The 17,853-nt window shown below is 34.4% G+C and overlaps 1 protein-coding gene across 2 annotated transcripts in view; it reads right to left on the reverse strand.

Annotated features, from left to right (window-relative positions):
- Positions 1-17,599, reverse strand: part of LOC110092254 (transmembrane protein 135 homolog) — a 36,513-nt gene extending 18,914 nt beyond the window's left edge. Inside the window, exons 1-6 of one of the 2 annotated variants that reach the window (XM_020816727.2) lie at positions 17,387-17,599; positions 17,186-17,320; positions 16,966-17,106; positions 9,724-9,951; positions 7,300-7,507; positions 4,747-4,883 (exon numbers count right to left, since the gene is read on the reverse strand). In XM_020816727.2, the coding sequence (XP_020672386.1) occupies positions 4,747-4,883; positions 7,300-7,507; positions 9,724-9,951; positions 16,966-17,106; positions 17,186-17,320; positions 17,387-17,523 (986 nt within the window). In that variant the 5' untranslated portion in view covers positions 17,524-17,599. Of the gene's footprint in view, positions 1-4,746; positions 4,884-7,299; positions 7,508-9,723; positions 9,952-16,965; positions 17,107-17,185; positions 17,321-17,386 lie in introns of those variants that run through there. The other variant, XM_020816731.2, reaches the window with a different exon arrangement.
- Between the last annotated feature and the right edge of the window lie 254 nt (positions 17,600-17,853).

Consider the following 17,853-nt stretch of genomic DNA (forward strand, 5'->3'; position numbering starts at 1 on the left):
AGAAATTACAGATCCTAAAACATTTTCTACATCATATTCAGCATATAGCTTAAGGTATCATAATGTCTTCTAAATATCAGGCACTGATAGTTAATTAGCAAAACAAAAAAATGAAATTTAAACAACAGTACCTTAGCTATGAATCAAATAACTTCAAAATAATTATAATGGAGTTAAGAGTAGTGTTCCTACATTCAATAGGATGCATAATCCCATAGAATTTTCATATAGATAAATTATAAAAATAAAAATTTCTTTAAAACATATAATCTTATTTCTAAAGAACAAAATTCAATGAAACGAAATCAAGGGCATCAATTTGATTATTTTGGCCATATGTTACTACAAAAGAAAATCCCACTTTTGTAGATATTAAATATGAACAAGAACAATATTTATCATTCAAGGATCAATCGCATACACAATTTAAAAACTTTAAACAAGTGTATTTGAATATTCTTTTAGGTTTGCAGATTTTGTAGCAAAATATTATTTAATTAGAAATTATTATATTATCAATTTCCACAGTCATACCATCATCAACGCATCAAATCCCACCAAAACTTCACAGACAAGCATATTTAGGCGAGAGCAATATCAAGATGGGTGAGAGAGAAGCAGATGAGTTTGCATACAAGACATTAATACAAATCTTTATCAATAAGAATGTTGTTGGTGATGATCCTAATTTTCTTGTTGAGTCCATTGGAATTTCTGCAGACTTACATTCAAGCAGTCTGTTATGCCGGTCCAGCTTGGACCGGCTCAACCTGGACCGGCCCAGCCGGTCCAAGTTTACTTGAGGCGGAGGCGTCCCAGGGAGCAGGCGGAAGGGGGAATAGAGGTGGGGGTGGGGTCCACTTGCAATTCAAACATGGGTTAAGTGTTTTTGGAGGGAGAAGGAAGGGTAGAGTAGTCCTTTTGCTTTTAATTTGAATTAGATTGTATTAATAGGGAGTTATGAGGGGATTAGGGTTTCATCTTGATTTTGAATGAGTTTTGTCTTCTAGGTTTTCTTGCTTGGGCTCTTGGCGTTGCCGGAGATTGTTGGAGAGTTGCTCTTCCTCTCGAATTGAAGAACATTGTATCTTGCTTTGGTTTTGTTTGCCTACTAGTGGAATACAATCGTTTCTATTGTTTTCCAAGGATTTCTCCCTATTTCTCTCAGATTTCACTGTTTTTTGGGCTGATTTTCTGCTGTGGACAGCAGTTTTTCTCCTAGATCTGCTGGGTGTTGGTGAGAAACACTTGGAAATCCAAGTGTTTCCTATCACAGTCATGTTTGTTGAAGTAGACCACGAATATATTTCATTTGGGAAATAACGACATTTCATTTTGATCATCACACTTTCATAACAAGAAAGTATTTTAAACTTCTCGTCTTTTACCTCAAATTCTTTCACTAAAAATGCTATTAATCTAATTAGCTCTTCCACGAAGTCACCTGCCAATATAGTTATCTCTTTCTTGAAGTCACCTGCTAATATAGTATCTACATGCACAATCAAAATCACATTCTCCTTTAAGTGCTTAATGAAGAGTGTGGTCAATTTTACACAAAATTATATCCAAAGTGTTTAACATATTTGGGAGAATCTACCAAACTAGGCATGAAGAGATCGTTTGAGGCTATATAGAACTTTTATTTGTTGACATATCATATTAGTGTTTCTCTGATTTTCAATTCAAGTGGAATTTACATGTATATTTCCTCTTCAAGGTCCCCATTAAGAAAAGCATTCTTAATATCAAGTTGATGTAGATCTCAATCCATATTTGACGCAAGAGATCAAAACTCAAATTGTATTAACTTTGAAAATATGAGAGAAATGTTATTGATAGACAATACTACATGATTAGGTGTACATTTTGCAATAAGTAGGCTTTAAATTTATCTACACTTCCATCTATTTTATATTTGATTATAAAGATCCATTTGCATTTAACTAGTTACTTTCTAGGTGGAAGTTTAAAAACTATCAATGTAACATTCTTTTCTAAGGCCTGAATTTCTTTCATTACATCTTTCTTCAACTAGAGGGTTTTGTGGGCTTCATGAATATTTTTTGGAATCTATATTTTATCAAGAAAAGTGACAAAAGCATTAAACCTATGTGAAATCCCTATGTCATGAAATCATAGATTGGGTGCTTAGTGCATAATCTCATCCCTTTTCTTAAGGCAATAGGGCAATGGAAACTAATATCATCATCTCTAAATTTCTTCTCATATGTTTATGTTTCATTGGTCCTTTAACCAAGCTTAAGTTCTAGGATGTGTTGGAGATATGTTGATTGCTTGCCTTGGTTTTTCTTTTTCTCCTGGTATAAACATCAAGCTCATTTTTATAGGTTGAGTCCATTTACAAGGTGACGAGAGAGTTTGTGGTTCTTGTGAGGCTTCAATAAGTTGAATGAACAGGCCACTTCCAATGGAAGTAGTAAGCCAAACTAACTGACAACTTCTAAATGAAGTTGTAAGTCCCAAACTAAATCAAAACAACTAGGCAACTACTAAGGGAGCCATAAGCCTCAAACTTCATAAATTAATGGGCATTCTTATAGATATAAGCTCCAAACCACAATAAAACTAAAATCTACAACTAACCACTTCAATTTACTCGAGATCTCTGAGAAGAGGCAACTCATGGCAGCTAATCAGATTTCCTAAACACTACGATCAACGATTATTAGTATTGGTAAACTAAAACCTATGGCATTCCTTGAACGATAAAACTATGTGATCTTGATCAGGTCTACCTTCATCCCCCATAAATGAGACAAACATTTTGAAGTTAATTCATCCTTATTCGAGAATTCTCTCTTATGCAGTAGGAGGGGTAATGACCCAAATCTAAATAAACCCTGATATAATCCTCAGAAGAAATATGGTTAATTAAAATACAATATGCCTTAGGAGAATGGAATCCTAAGTCTAAAAAGTAGGATTCATGCCGAAGCGCCATTTTTCTTGAGCAAACACAAATAAAAAAATAAATTTGAAAATAAGTCATTTTTGTAATCCAAAATTAACTACACAACATAAATGGAATATTGTTATCAATGGATTGTTGCAAATGGAAAGTTGTTGTCCAAGAATTGCTAGGTTGTTGTAAATGAAAAGCTATTGTCCACAAATTAATGGTTACTGTAGATGAAAATGTGTTGATCATGGATTTAGAATTATTTCAAAACTTTCTCCTTACATTCTCTCCTTTTTTTCGTCCATTATTCAACTACATCAAGTCTGTTCTCACAGAGTATCATACACATACATCTTCCTTTCTCTTCTCAAAATAACTACATCAAGTCTCGAAACTTAAAGAGTTGTCCATTTAAAAATGGAATTAACTGTTAATTTTGTGTGGAATCTGATTGTGTCGATCAGTCGGGTTGTAGTTGTACTATTACTTTGAACCTTAACTCCATTAACCGAGCTCGCCACGGGGTTGCAGGGGTCCTCCCCTATTTTTTTCGTACAATCGTACAACACTGTGCTCCTGTGTGCCCAAGCGATATGGTGTTGTCAGGCATACTGTAGACAAAGAGTTGAGCATCGCGATGCTACGAGGCGGGTTGAGCAGTTTTCTTTCTTATTTTTCATTAAGGGCTGCGTCCCTCAGTAGTTTTAGTGCTTTTCTTTGTTTTTTCAATAGAGAATAATGCAAGCGAGAAAAGAGACAATGAGAGAGTGAGAGAGAAGAAATATCTGAACTAATTCTCCAAAATTTTCATAATAGATTTCTTGATGTGGTGTGGCTCCATTGTTTTTTCTTAGTTTCAAGTTTTCACACGTTAAATCCTGATATTCTTTATTTCTACTACATTTTATCTTCCTTGTTTGTGTTCGCTACATGGTTTACTTCCCCAACATTGACTCCTTTCTTTTAGAAGTCTAGATGTTCAGCTTTTTCTTTCTTTTCTTTCAATTAAGATATAGAAGTACAAAAGGTCTTATTTTGATGGAGACACTCAATTTTATGGAGAAATACAATGAAGTTATCCAAATTATCTTTTTTTTTTTAATTCAAAGAATAATGTTGATGTCCTTTCAGCAACCCCAAGAGAATATCCTTCTCTCTCTCTCTACAAAGTGTATAAGTACATATGCAATGTGTGTGTACATCGAGGTTCATATATTAAAATTATCTATAAAGATATCATATAAATGAGATAAAAACTTTACCTTTCTTATATGGGTCTACAAGAATCAGAATCCACAAACGGTTTATTTGTGCATCAGCTGTACTGTTAATCTTAGCGCCTCAAACACTTGAATGGCTAAATAAATTTATTTCTGATAGTCACAAGGTCCATCCGCTACATTATGGGGTACACTCAATGGAGAGTAAGTAGAAAATGTTGGTCATTACAACATCTACAGGCCATATGCTCCATTATTCTGAATCTCTCCTTTTAATTCTGGTGACTCCGTTTCTTAATGGTTGGTTTGGAGATCACACGGTAATACAATAATTAAAAAATGACAAGGCAGCTGCGATTCATTTCATGAACATATTAACAATAACAAGAATTTGATTAGTTGTATGTCAGGAAGCATTTGATAGCTTAATTAGAAATTCTTTTCTCAAGAAAAGTACATCACTATTCTCCAAAAGTTAAATGATTGAAGCAAGTTTCAATGTAATCTGCAAACTTATGGAACTATATGACAACACAAGTTTCAATAATAATTTCCTGGTAGATATCTTCTTTGGCTGAAAAAAGAGCAGAAAAAAGTTGGTACCTTTTCACAAGGCCCCTACGGTGAACTATTAATGCGGGAATTAAGTATACTGGAAGATAGACAGGCAACGCCCTTCCATATTCTTGAACAAAAAAAGATACAAGATGTCTAGTGCAAGATTGATTGCCATGAATAATCTGCATAAAGATACAAGTATTATATTTCTAAATTATACAAATTATATAAGAGATGTAAGAGCTAATATCTTTTAAAAACCCAGCAAGCAATAAAGTGCAAACAAAATAGCTAACGCAGAAAATAAGAAAAGAATAAAGTACAATATAGGACAAAGAATTTTTGACAAAAAGGTGCTTACAAAAGTTTTGAAAGATCAGTGTCAAGTTTACGTGCCCGGCAACCCAACATTTTGATTTATTTACACCAAGAGAATGAAGCAAAATTCACAAAGTGATTTATAAGAACCAATCATGCGCTTTATTTGAACAGACTTAAAGGCTCATTAGGAATCTAGCGTGACTGGATTTGAATATTCTACACTTCACTGATTGAAGTGATTAGAAAAAGAAAATAAAGTCTATGCATATTATAGTATACGCTAGGTTAAGCCAATATATGCATCTCACAATGATCAATTAACCTTTTTTTTTTTTCTTTTCATTTTCTTATCTTTATTGAGCATATGTTTGGTCTGTGTCAACATTGGACCACCATGGAGGAGGAAAAAAATGAAAAACCAAATTGTTAAATTTTCAAAAAGTTCAATTTTTGTCCCAAACAATTGAGTTTCAGCTCTAGATCCTACTTCAAATATGATCATTTTTAGAATTTTTTTTTCTGAATTGAAGATTTGTAAACGAAACCAGGTTAATCACTCCCTAACCAAAGATCCAAGCTGATCAGAAGGGTTCTATCTGGTGTTTGGAAAGCTTAAGTGCTTAACCATTTCCAAAGAATCATAAAATACACATGGGAAGAAGCAAAAAAGAAGAGGGGTGGGAGTGGATCAACTATTTGATATGTTGTTAACTACTTGGGGGCAAATTTGGGCCTGATAAATAAATATCTAAATCCATCTTTAACTCAAAAGCTTAAGCCAACGGTAAAGGCCACAAATAATATATTAAAAACTCATATCTTATATCCTACGTGAGAATATTTTCCACTCTCATTTGCATTTTATTAATTTTCCTTCACATCAGCCCCCTCTACATCGGTAATCATTCACCATATAAAGCCTGTGGGGGAGTCACCCGCTCTTTAACCTTGCTTGAACATAGTATAAGGCACAAATTAAGTGATGAAGTTTCTATAGGATCATAATGATGAATGCAACAATTTGATTGGTGCCAACCCCACCCCCCAAAAGCCGCCTCCCCCCCCCCCCCCCCCCCCCCCCCCCATGGTGGTTGAAGAGTTATGTGGTCAATGGGGAAAAGAGTATTTAGGATTTTTTGACAGATTTGGAGTTGGTTTTCAAATGAATTTCAAATCAAATGCTTGGGATATTAAGAAACTAATTGATGTGTTTTTATAGGTTTTGGATTAATGGTTAAGGATATGAATTTTTTAATCTTGTTGCTCATGGAAAAATTTTCTCTATTTATTGAATTTTCAACTAGATTATCTTGGGTTTAATGAGTAGTTGAGGTTTTTGGAAGTTGTAGGAGTTATAGAAGAAAGATACAAAACTCCCACTCATGTCCCACCGTTTTTAAAATGTCAGGGTATTTACATACAAACCATAAAATCATCTCTAATTAATATATAAAACAATAAAACTATCTACATTTACATATTTGATACCCAAAAGTCATTATCTGCTTTGTGGCTTAGAAAATAACCGAAAAAGAATGAACGGCATGTTATGAGAGTGGCACTTCTAATGTATTTAGAGGCTTATGGACCTGGTAGTACATATGAAAATAATGAGATTATGAAGTAAAATATGTAAATAGAGAAGATTTCAATGGCATTTATGTAAATTCCCCTTACTTTTACTCACACGAAGCATGCCAAGTACCCAAACTTTTAAATTTTCCTACATTGCTTTAAATTATCATTTACTCCAAGAGTGATCCCAAATATCAGATTGCCCTAAAATGGTTCTTCTATTTCATAAGAACAATTTCACCTGCTTGCATTGCAGCACAAATTTGAAAAACAAGAATTTTTTTAACTACAAGTTCTTTATTTATAAAGATATGCCTCCCTCAATCGCCCCCAATATCTGAACAGATGTGATTTGCAATTAAATTTCCAATTGAAATGAAATACTAGAATCTAAACGAAGTATCATATTCTAACATTAACTGATTATATTTTGAAAATAAATTATTTACAAAGGGCGTATAAACTGCCTAGAGCTCCTCCCCCTAATTTAGAGTAAAAAGAGGATTTTGTTGTATGCAACTTTAGCCCAAAGCTATTTTCATGACTCAAACTTGAGACTTCCATATTACATCAGAGGTAATTTAACCACCGCTTCAGGCCCATCCTCTTGAAAATGAATTGTTGCAAAAATAAAAATAATCATGAACATATAATTAAATAGCAATTTCTTTGAAGTTGAAAAAATTGGCATCAAGTACGTACTGAGCAAGCCACTTTCATATTCGGGTCTAGTTTTACATCAAAACCCATAGATTTGTAGTGTTTCTCTATCAAATCCAAGTTCGTAAATTTTGTGCTGGTTGCAAGTTCTTTAACACCCTGTAGAATAGCAGCAGCCTTTCCACCATGCTTATTAAGAAATGCTTTATATGATGACGGCAGGCTTTCTTGATTCAAAATGTAAGCAGACCTGTAGAACAATTCACTAAAATAAGATAATGCCCGGTTCTCCAATAAATAAAAAGAGCAGGTTGGATAATGCATAATACAAAGTTAATAAAACAGCTGTTATCTGAGCATAGTACTACATTTATAACTTGCAAGATAACTTGAAAATCCCAATAAGAATAAGTATGTAACAAAATTATCATTACAGAGAAATCTGAATATAACCCACATAAAAGGCAATAAGTCAGGAGACCGCAAAATCTTCTATATAGGGTACATATAAAAGTGTCATAAATAACCACAAGTTAGTTAGGTCCGATCCAGTGACAAATTCTCACAAGGAGAGGAATATCATGATCCTAGCATAATTAGGTAAATGAAGGGAAAAGAAAAACTTAATACCTGACCAGATCATGACGAGAAAATATTGCCATCCCAAAGTGATTAGGAAAAACCAACAAAGGAGATTTGTTGTAGATAATAATGAACTCAGATAATTCAAGGGGCCAGACAAAGATAAGATTTGTAGGAAAAAGTGGCTAGGAAAGCTTGAGATGTTTATTCATTCAATAGATATTTATACACTATATAGAGAATAATTGGAATCAACTACAACAAGAAGTAGCCGTTATCCCACTACATTTGGCCCGCAATAATAGAATTAACTAAATATAATAATTACAAAAAAAATTTAAAAAATATGCCCATCATTTGTGCATAGGGCTTGCCAAATGCTCTGATTGGCGCTACTAATCTGAGGGCTTCCTTCCTTCCTTTATTGTACATGAATCCATGGAAGAGGAGTTTCCTTAATTGGATGAGTGATAGGTGGCTTATTCTTTCCTTCTCAAGTAATTCTATCAGCCCCATTGGGCCTACTAGCCTTTGGTCCCCATTACACCTTTCGGCCTTTTAACACTCCCCTCAAACTGTATGGTATAGGTCTATTATCCGAAGTTTGCTTACAATATTTTTGAATGTGGGGTCGCAAAGTCCTTTGGCGAATCAAACCACCTTCTACTTTCTATTTTATGAAATGTCTACCCATTTCCACATATTTGGTTTGATCATATTGTATTGAATTGCAAGCAAATATTAATGGCTTATTTACAGTCAATATATCTTCATAGGCACGTCCCACCTAATTTTCAAATCTTCTAAAATAAATTTGATCAACTTGAGTTTGCAGATATGAGCAATGGTTATGAATATGAGCAATGGTTACTGTTATCATGGTATCAGGACCCAGTAACAATGAAAATTCTTCATTTTATGCAATTAAAATTGTTATAATTACTATTATCAATGAATTCCGCTTTAACCTGTTCTCTGTTTTTTCCTATATCTCAATTAATTTGCCTTTGCCCAGTCAAAAATCTGTCAAAAGCTGAGGGTCATCTCACTCCTAACCCTAATTATCATACTTGGCTTTTGGTTGATCAAAATCTTGTCGCAGCTCTTTATTATGTTATCACACCTACCTTGCTATCATATGCGCTGTCCTTGGATCATTTTGCAGAAATTTAAGCTGCAATCCTCTTTTAATGCTTAATGATTTCGTGTAAATGATTAGAGAAGGAAATTTTTTAAAAAAATTAATTTGGGCCCCTCTATAAGAATTTTCTAGCTCCACCACGGCTGACCCGTGTTTGTTTCTGTAATTTTAACAGCTCAATAGCAGGTCATCAAAGTTCTATCAAAAAGGCTAATAATGTTAATTCATTCCTAGTAGTACTTTCATAATAGCAACCAAACAACCTTTTCTACTCAGCATTGGTTCTAGCAACATTTTTATCTCTAGCAGCTTAAAACACCAATTTCACAACCCGGCATTGAAATATGCAGCCAAAAATCCTTAATGTAAAATGAAGCATCAACTAACATCAACAGCGTGCAAAAACAATTTCTATAGAATGATAAACAATTTAAACACTTCAAGAATGTTTTTAAATGATTCAATGAAACCAATTACATTCAAGATTCATTGGGAAAACCAAAATAGGTTTCATGCGTTGCCTTGATTAATGAATACCATTCTCTCTGACAGTACGCATTCATCCAAGCCTAAATAATCAAAAATATAAAGTATCTGAGAACCATAATATAAATATGGAGATACTCTATGCCATAAAATAAACTGTGATATAATGCAAGCAATCACACAATATCAGGAAAAGGTTTATACTAAATAATGAGAAAATGCATGTAACAAGTAAAATATGCTTTGGAAAAACATACAGAATTTGGGATGAAGAGAGACACATAAGGAATATATCACCATGTGACCAAGTCAAAGGTTTACAAACATTTCCAAAACATTGGCTCTTTATTCCACAACGAGATGCCAAAACAGTTGCGCGAATCAGTATATAAAAAGCCAAGCTAGTATGTTGTGTTTCCAGTCCTGTTAGGAGCATTGAAGGACCAGCCACAGCACCCGCAAGCAATGCCCTCCATCCTGCAGTTCTGAAGAAAAACGTAACATAAAGTTTTGAAAGCACAGTAAATAGGTGATGATGATCAAACCAACTGATTTTCAGTTTGTTCCAAAATGAAAGTGATGTGAAAGGAATTGCAAAAATTTAATAAAAATTTGTTAAGCTTGCTAATTTTAAAATTAATTTTTCACAAGATTAGATTCTAGGATTTCTTAGTTGTTGATGTGCTTTGGCATGTGGTTCCAAACTAGATTAGCAGGGCAATTTAAAATAACAACAAAATTAAAGTAAAGCTAGATGCATAAATAATAGAAATCCACCATTTAACAAATAGATAGTTCACCTTGAGTTCCCCTCACTTTCACTCTTGAGAGTTGTTTTAACAGGAGAATAATTTCAATAAACATAAAGATGCCACCAAAAGATACAAGACGCCTATAGTATAGCTCAATGAAAACCTTGCCGGAGGGGAAGGAGTGTAGATGTTGAATAACTCGCCACTGTCCGGAGATTTGGTGCTCGTCGATGGCGGTCGACAAAGTGAAGAGAATCCGGTCGACGTAGTCGTCGACGGTGTGGTCGATTTCCAACTTGAGGTTGAAGAAGGGAGACCAGAGAATATCTACTCGTCCTTGAAGATCATACATGAATCCATGATCGTGCTCGGGATCGGCCATTCATGAGGGAAGTAGGCCAAGTGGTAGTGTATCTTCTTCCTTGGAAGGATGTGAAGCAAGAGAGAAGAGAGGTAATGGAGGGGAGAGGGGCTTGGCTAGGTGAAGAGGACACTTTAATTTCAAATTTTGGCTTAGGTGGTTGGAAGGGAAATAAACAAAAATCTGAAATTTAATTTCAGATTTTTCAATTGGAGAGGAGGGAATAATTTTGAAATTCAAATCTCCTCTAATGGAGGAATAAGTGGGGCAGCACACCTTAAAAGAAATGCGTTGATTGAGAGCATTAATAGGGAGGGTTAAATAAGAAAGAAGAGAGAGGGGGCCGGCGGCTTATGTGGGGGATTAATGGGTTTTAATTAAGAGGGGGGAATTAATTGGAGAGAGGAAAGGGTAGAGAGGGGGTCCGACCAAAGGAGGGGAGGGGTGAGTGTCCACATTCAATGTATGTGGATCCTTGCATTCATTGTTGATTGGAGAATTAAATCTGAATTGATTTCAGATTGATAGCAATTAGGGGGACTTCCAAAATAGGTGTAGGCGAATTAGAAAAAAATTTAAAATTCAAATTCATTTGAATTAAGAAACTTTCCAAATTAAATAAGGGCAATATTTGGAAAGTAATAAAGAGATAATTGAATTAGAATCAAGGGGTGAGGGATGGGTAGGCCGGTGGGCTAACGGTTGGGGGAAAAGTGGCCGGCGGTGTGGGATGAGGGATTGTGGTTGGCCAGCAGTTTGGGTTGGGGAAGGGCTTAGCCGGCTTGTTTGGGTGGAGGAGAGGTATGGGCCGGTGGGTTGGGGTGGAGATGGAGGGAGGCCGGCGGTTGGAAGCAAAGGGAGGGGTGGTCGATGGTGGGAAAAGGGAAGGGAAGGTAGACCGTGAGCCCGGATTCTTCCGACGACTGACGGGTTTACTTTTTCCCTCACCTAGGGACTTCTCCTTTCTCTAGAGCTCTCAACACTCAAGGGAACTAAAAGGCTGAAAATTTTTATTGATCAATCATTAACTTCATACAATAGTGAAGACCTCTATATATAGGCCTTAAAATAAAAAGATATGCAAAGACTAAAATGCCCTATGGGATACATCATGAACTAAGCCCTCATAAGGGTGCAATGGTAAAGACTAAGACACAAAATAAAATAATACATAAAATGCTTCATAAATAAAGACTCTGAATCGTAGCAGTCGATCTACGATTCCTCCGATGATAGATGCGCCGGAATCTCTTGCTGATGTCCTCATTAGAAAGGACTAGAGAGGAAGTCAGTAGCATTTAAATATCAAGAAATCAACAAAACAGACAATAAATGTCATTACTATATTGTAAAATGGGGGTACTAGTTGCAATACTCTCTTTAATACATGATATGCGTCTAACACCTCCAACTAGAACAATAGGACACACTGAAGAGAAGTTAATAGCAGCAATACAACAACATATCATTCACGCTTAAAAAATTCAAGGCGATAATAATTTTCGAATATGATGCTAAAAGATTGACTCTTTATGTCAGGCTCAAGAAAAACAGCATGAAGGCATGCTTAGTGAAGTTCAATATTTGAAAGATGTTTGTGTTGCAAGATCAAACTTCAATGCTATGTGTATATCTGACATCAAGTGAACTTACAAAGTTGTTGGAGAATCTCCCATGCATGTCCAACATTATGCAATGCAAGGCTTGGTGATTATGTTAGACCATCTCATCAATCCCAAGTTTTAATTGTAAGCATACATATGGATTTCACTTGTTATCTTTCCATCGTCATGACTTATGGTGAATGAATGATATTAAAATGTGGCAACTTCTTGTTGGAAGCATGTTTGATTACAAAAGAAGTGTAGCCATAGTGACATGTGTATGCATAACATTTGTGAAACTCCTCACGATATATCTCAACTATTTGTATTCACGTGATTATATGCTTCTTGTAATTTATTTTCTCAAGGTGTTTTTCAATTAGCATTTGCAAATAGCATATTTGTTCTCCCCTTTGTTAGTATTGATAAAGAGAACATGAAAAGAGAGATGACTATTCAGATTGACTTTAAGTTATATTTATTTTGAGATATATTCGATTTGTCTTTCTTGTCATTGTTCATGACAAAACGATACTCGTTAACGTGTTGTTAGAATTTTTTTAAGTAGCGTTATAACTTGCCATTGCGAAGTAGTGAGATATCTCTTGAATAACTGTGAACAAAATTTGTTCAGTTTCACATCTACGTTTTAAGGATACATCATAAACATTCATTCATAAGACTTCAATAGTAGTTAGGCAAGCTCGTGATATGGAAGCTATGAGTATTTCTTCATGTTTTAACAAATCATGTGATCAAATACATAATTCATTAGCAATGTTTATATGATAATCGCATTTATATTCTTGAGTTTAAAATTCCACTTCAATCATGAGTATATACGTACATTGATTCCGTATCAGATTGTATGTTTTATATTGGAAAGTTTCATGAATCTTTAAAAAAAATGAAGTTGTTATTATGTGGTGTGAATATTTGTATCTAGGTTAGCAAGCTCCCATTCATTCTAGACATATGCTAGTAAGCTTTTATATGCCCCATGTATATTTTTCTCCTGCATTCTGTGATAGCAAATCTTTATATTCCATATTAGTAGACTTTTATATGATTCATATATAGCCTCTTTTTTTGTTCTTGTTAAAAAACTCTCATAATGCTTTGTGTTCTAACAAGACATGCATATGCTAAATAAATACAAATGTTGAATCTTTTGTTAGTTAGAATTTTATTTGCTTGCTTTTCCTTTGACTAGTATATACTCTTACTACTATTTCTTCTTTTGTTTGTCTTCCTTGCGATTGACTTTTGCCATACATATTTCATTGATGGGCAGGTCGATTTACGAGAGTCTTATGATAAGACTCCTACGTTTTGTTGGGGGTATGTGGTTATACCCTGACACGTTACGGTCAGGTATAATTTCTGTACCTTGTAAAGACCAACTTATTGTATGTCGAATGGCTATACTAGCACATACAAGACTATTTTTTTTTTTCCCACCATAAGATATATGGTAGGATGTTTAGTCATTGGCCTTAAGAAAGTGCACCTACGAAGTCCTGGAATTATTGGTTGAGACTTGCCCCCTCTGTGAACTTTAGAGACCTTCATGGTCACCTAGGCCTATAGTGTAGGCCCCCATGTTGTGCCATGTGTATCGTTGTTTTTCCGCACGAAACTGACATTGCTTGCTTGATTTTCTTTGGATTTTAAAATGATAAACACCTCTAAAAAATTACTTCTTAATTATTTTTGAGCTTTCAAATGTGGTTTTCATATATATATAATGAAATAAAAATACGAGCTCTGGCATGTTGGGCTAATCTTTGTGTTAACTTTATCTTGTATGTCTCATAGTAGTCAGCGTGTTTAGTCTTGTTGCTTGAGCCTAGTGTAGAACCCATGTTTGTGAAGTTCATTTGATGCAAACAATAACATAGATAATTCTTTAAAGCTATGAAACCAATTTATAAAATATACCTAATGAATTCATAATCAGTCTTAAAACCTATAATTAACCAACTAAAGTTAATAGTCATAAATAAAAAATCCACTAAATAACAAAAAAAAATCAGTTAAACAACAAGATATTTGCTGGACAACTCAGGCCAATGAGGCTATTAAGTTAGCCTCAATGAGGGTAAAATAAATTTCATGACCCTGGTTTAATAATGATAATTATCACTCAACTTAAATAAATAATAGCAAATCATCAACAAACTAAGCTTTTATAACATTCATTATATTCAATTTGAACTTGTATCAAACTCATAAGACTTTAATAGTTAAAAGGGATTAATAAAATATAATATATATGAATATCTTTAACACAACCCAACTAGTCAATGAAGTTTATAGTCTGGACACTGGACTACCTCGAGCTGCAGGGCTATGTGTCCTAAGGAGGCTTTGGTTTTCATGTCCGTTGTGACAATGTCATGAACTGATTGACGATAAAATTCAATAAAATCCATAAGAATCATAAGACTTCTAAATAAATTTACGAAAATCTATAAAATTATTAAAACCCCTTAACCAAACTACAACTTTAAAAATTCATAACAAAAACCAAATAAAAATAAAAATAAATGAAATGCATTCCTATGAACTCGTAAAATGATCATAATCAAAAGTCTACATTAATTAGAATGGAACCAAAATTAAAAGATAAAATCTTCTCTAATAAATTTTCCAACACTTAGTAAAATACCAAAACATTAAAATTCAAACTCAAAAAAAAAAAAAATCCTTTAACTCAAAGCAAGCAAATAAAGATGTTGGAAGAGCAAATGAACCTCAAGTCACACCTTAGTTCCATGACCTATGTCAGATTTACATGCATCTTTTTGCACTCCCCATTAATACATGTAAGGTATATAGGCTGGACTAGCTCGAGCTAGGGGACTACGTATCCTAGAAGGTATTGGTCCTCGTGCACGTTGTAATGTCGCGTAACTAACAAATTAGAGTAGAAGGGTTTAAAGATCTATATAAATTGACTCTTTTAAAAATTTAAAGCTACCTTTACGAGCATAAACCAATTCCTTAATCATCCTAGTGTTAAACCTTAAGTAAGATAGAACCTCTGCATATCTATAGGTAGTGAGTTTTCTATTCTCATATCAACCTCTAAAAATTGAATTACCTTAGACATAGGAAGCCTAGGATTTTCTTTTTGAGGTGGGCAATAGGCCCACTTTTGCGTGTCACCTATTAGTCTTACCTCGAGTCTTAGATGATCAAGGGAGGACTAACCGACCTTGCCACCTTAGAATTATTTTAACTTTGGCTAGGTGCAGGATTGATGATGGGTCTTTTACCCCTTAATTGTTCATAACTCTAGCAAAGGTTAGAGCCCATGTGTTTGGACTCTTCATAAGTTTATAATCAATATTATAACTCTAAAACTAAGTGTTAATTAATTCACCCTAAATAACTAATCACTTAAAAAGAAATTTGATGACTAATAAATTAAACAATATGTACTGGATCTAGCAACTTAAACCTCTCACCTAAATTGAGATAGTTAGGTAACACTAATTCTGCACACACTTAGGAGCTATATATGACACATTTTTGTAAGCATCCTAAGGTAAAATGTAGTTTGGATAATATTTTTCACTTTCTTTTTTTCTTCCTTTGCATTTGTGAGGATATGATGATGTGTTTTTGGGTTGGATTATTTTTGGTTGTCTTCTTTTTTCTGTTTTATGGATTGATGAGTGGGCACTTGCCCTTAAGTGATTAAATTTTTATAGGAATATTTTTTGTAGGTGACCACATTCCCAAATGGCAAATAAAAATGCTCAAATGTTTCTAATAAATGTGCTTTATAACAGGTACCACAATGATTACTAAGCCATTGGGAATTTGGTCCTAAGGATTAGGTATGGGTATAGATATGTGATTATTATTATTATTATTATTATTATTATTATTATTATTATTATTGTGTTAATCTTTGTTTTGTAGGATGATTGTATTTTTTTTTTTCAAATGTAATTTTACTTAGGAAAGCCTTGTAAGTTTGTGGGCATTTCAAAAAGTAGGAGGCCAAACAGATGGAGATCGATCAAGGCCCCACACACCATTTCATTTTTGTATAGATTTAGGCTGAGTTGTAATGATTGTTGGGCTCAACTGCATTTTTTTTTTTTTTTCTAGGGTGTATTGATTGGCAGTGTCCTATATAGATTGGTCCGGCTTAAGTTTTTCAATCATTTGATTACTTAATTGAGTTTCTGAAGCTTTTCACGTGAGTTCAAAACCACTTGTTTAAGACACATGTTTTAATATGCCTGCAGGACACACCCAACTCAAGATATTTTAGGATAATATTTTTCACTTTCTTTCTTTTTTTCCTTTGCATTTGTGATGATATGATGATGTGTTTTAGGCTATGATTATTTTTGGTTGCCTTATATATATATGTGCGTGCGTGCGTGATGAAACTTTGAGTACCATTGCCAACATGCAACAAACACTATCAATATTTAGTTTAATCTCAGTTCCTGCCCCCATATCTTAATGTGGAAGTTAGTAACGTCCTCCATGGATAGAATAAAGGGAGCTGCTAATTCAACTGATTGGATCATGTGCACTGACTTTGCATTTTTGTTGTTAGGGATATACAAATCACCATGCAAAGATTATTTTACTGATGTATTTTACTATTAACATTTTGGACGGCACCTGACTTAAATTTTATAAGATTTCGAGGCATTGTCTTCTGAAAATCAAAAACTTTTTTTTTTCATGGTCCAAATACGTCAAAATGTTCATATAAACGGAAACATCTAAACAACAGCATAATTCAAGTACCTTTTATGCCCCCAAATAGCAGCAACCAATTCATCCACAGTAACAAAGGTTCCAGCAAAGGCCCCCAAGAAAAAGCCATATCGAAATGTCTCCTTTGCTGAGTTCACTAATGCCTCCGCATTTGTGATCGCCCCCGCCTTTCTAAAACCACAGAAGCTTTAAACCTCCAAAAAACCATTTCCCATAAACAAAAAAAACGCTAAACCCTACATTCCCTGACCTCGCATGGGCGCGGGCGCCATTCGATCCACGACTCCTCAGCCGAACAAGGATAGAGAAAAGAGAAAGGCCGCCCTTGATGCCAGCGCCGATGGCGAATCCCTTTCCGGCAGCCTGGAGGCACCTCCTCAACCACCTGCAGTCATTTTCCGTTACCCCGAGCTTTTTAATCGAAGCAGAACAATAGGCGGGCAATACCGACCGAAGATCACCGAAATTTCCACAGATCCGGCATTCATGCTCGCCTACTTCCGTCGACGCCTCACAGACGTGATCAACACCATCCGCCGTCGGCGTGCAGCCAAGGCTAGCGGAGCCTCCGACGGAGAGCGGACACATGGAGACAGCTGTTCTCGAGTAAGTACGATTCCTACTATTCTTGGGAAGTTGACAAAGGAATTTCGAAGATGATTTCAAATTTTTTATCTTTTTTTTTTAGCATTTAGGCGAATTAAGATAAGTAAGCTTCAAAGCTATAATCTTTAAGATGAGCTGTATTAAATATAATAATTAAGTGAATATTCTAACAGATGATCTTTAAGAAGATATGAAAATGAGATGGTATAAAATAGTATGTATGTAAATCCTCAAAATTTTATATACATAATTATTTTAATTTTTAAATTATATAAAAATATCAATAATATTAATTTATTTTAAGTGAAATAT

Source organism: Dendrobium catenatum, unplaced genomic scaffold (genome assembly GCF_001605985.2).
Source record: "Dendrobium catenatum unplaced genomic scaffold, ASM160598v2 fragScaff_scaffold_1088, whole genome shotgun sequence".
Classification (NCBI taxonomy): Eukaryota; Viridiplantae; Streptophyta; class Magnoliopsida; order Asparagales; family Orchidaceae; genus Dendrobium; species Dendrobium catenatum.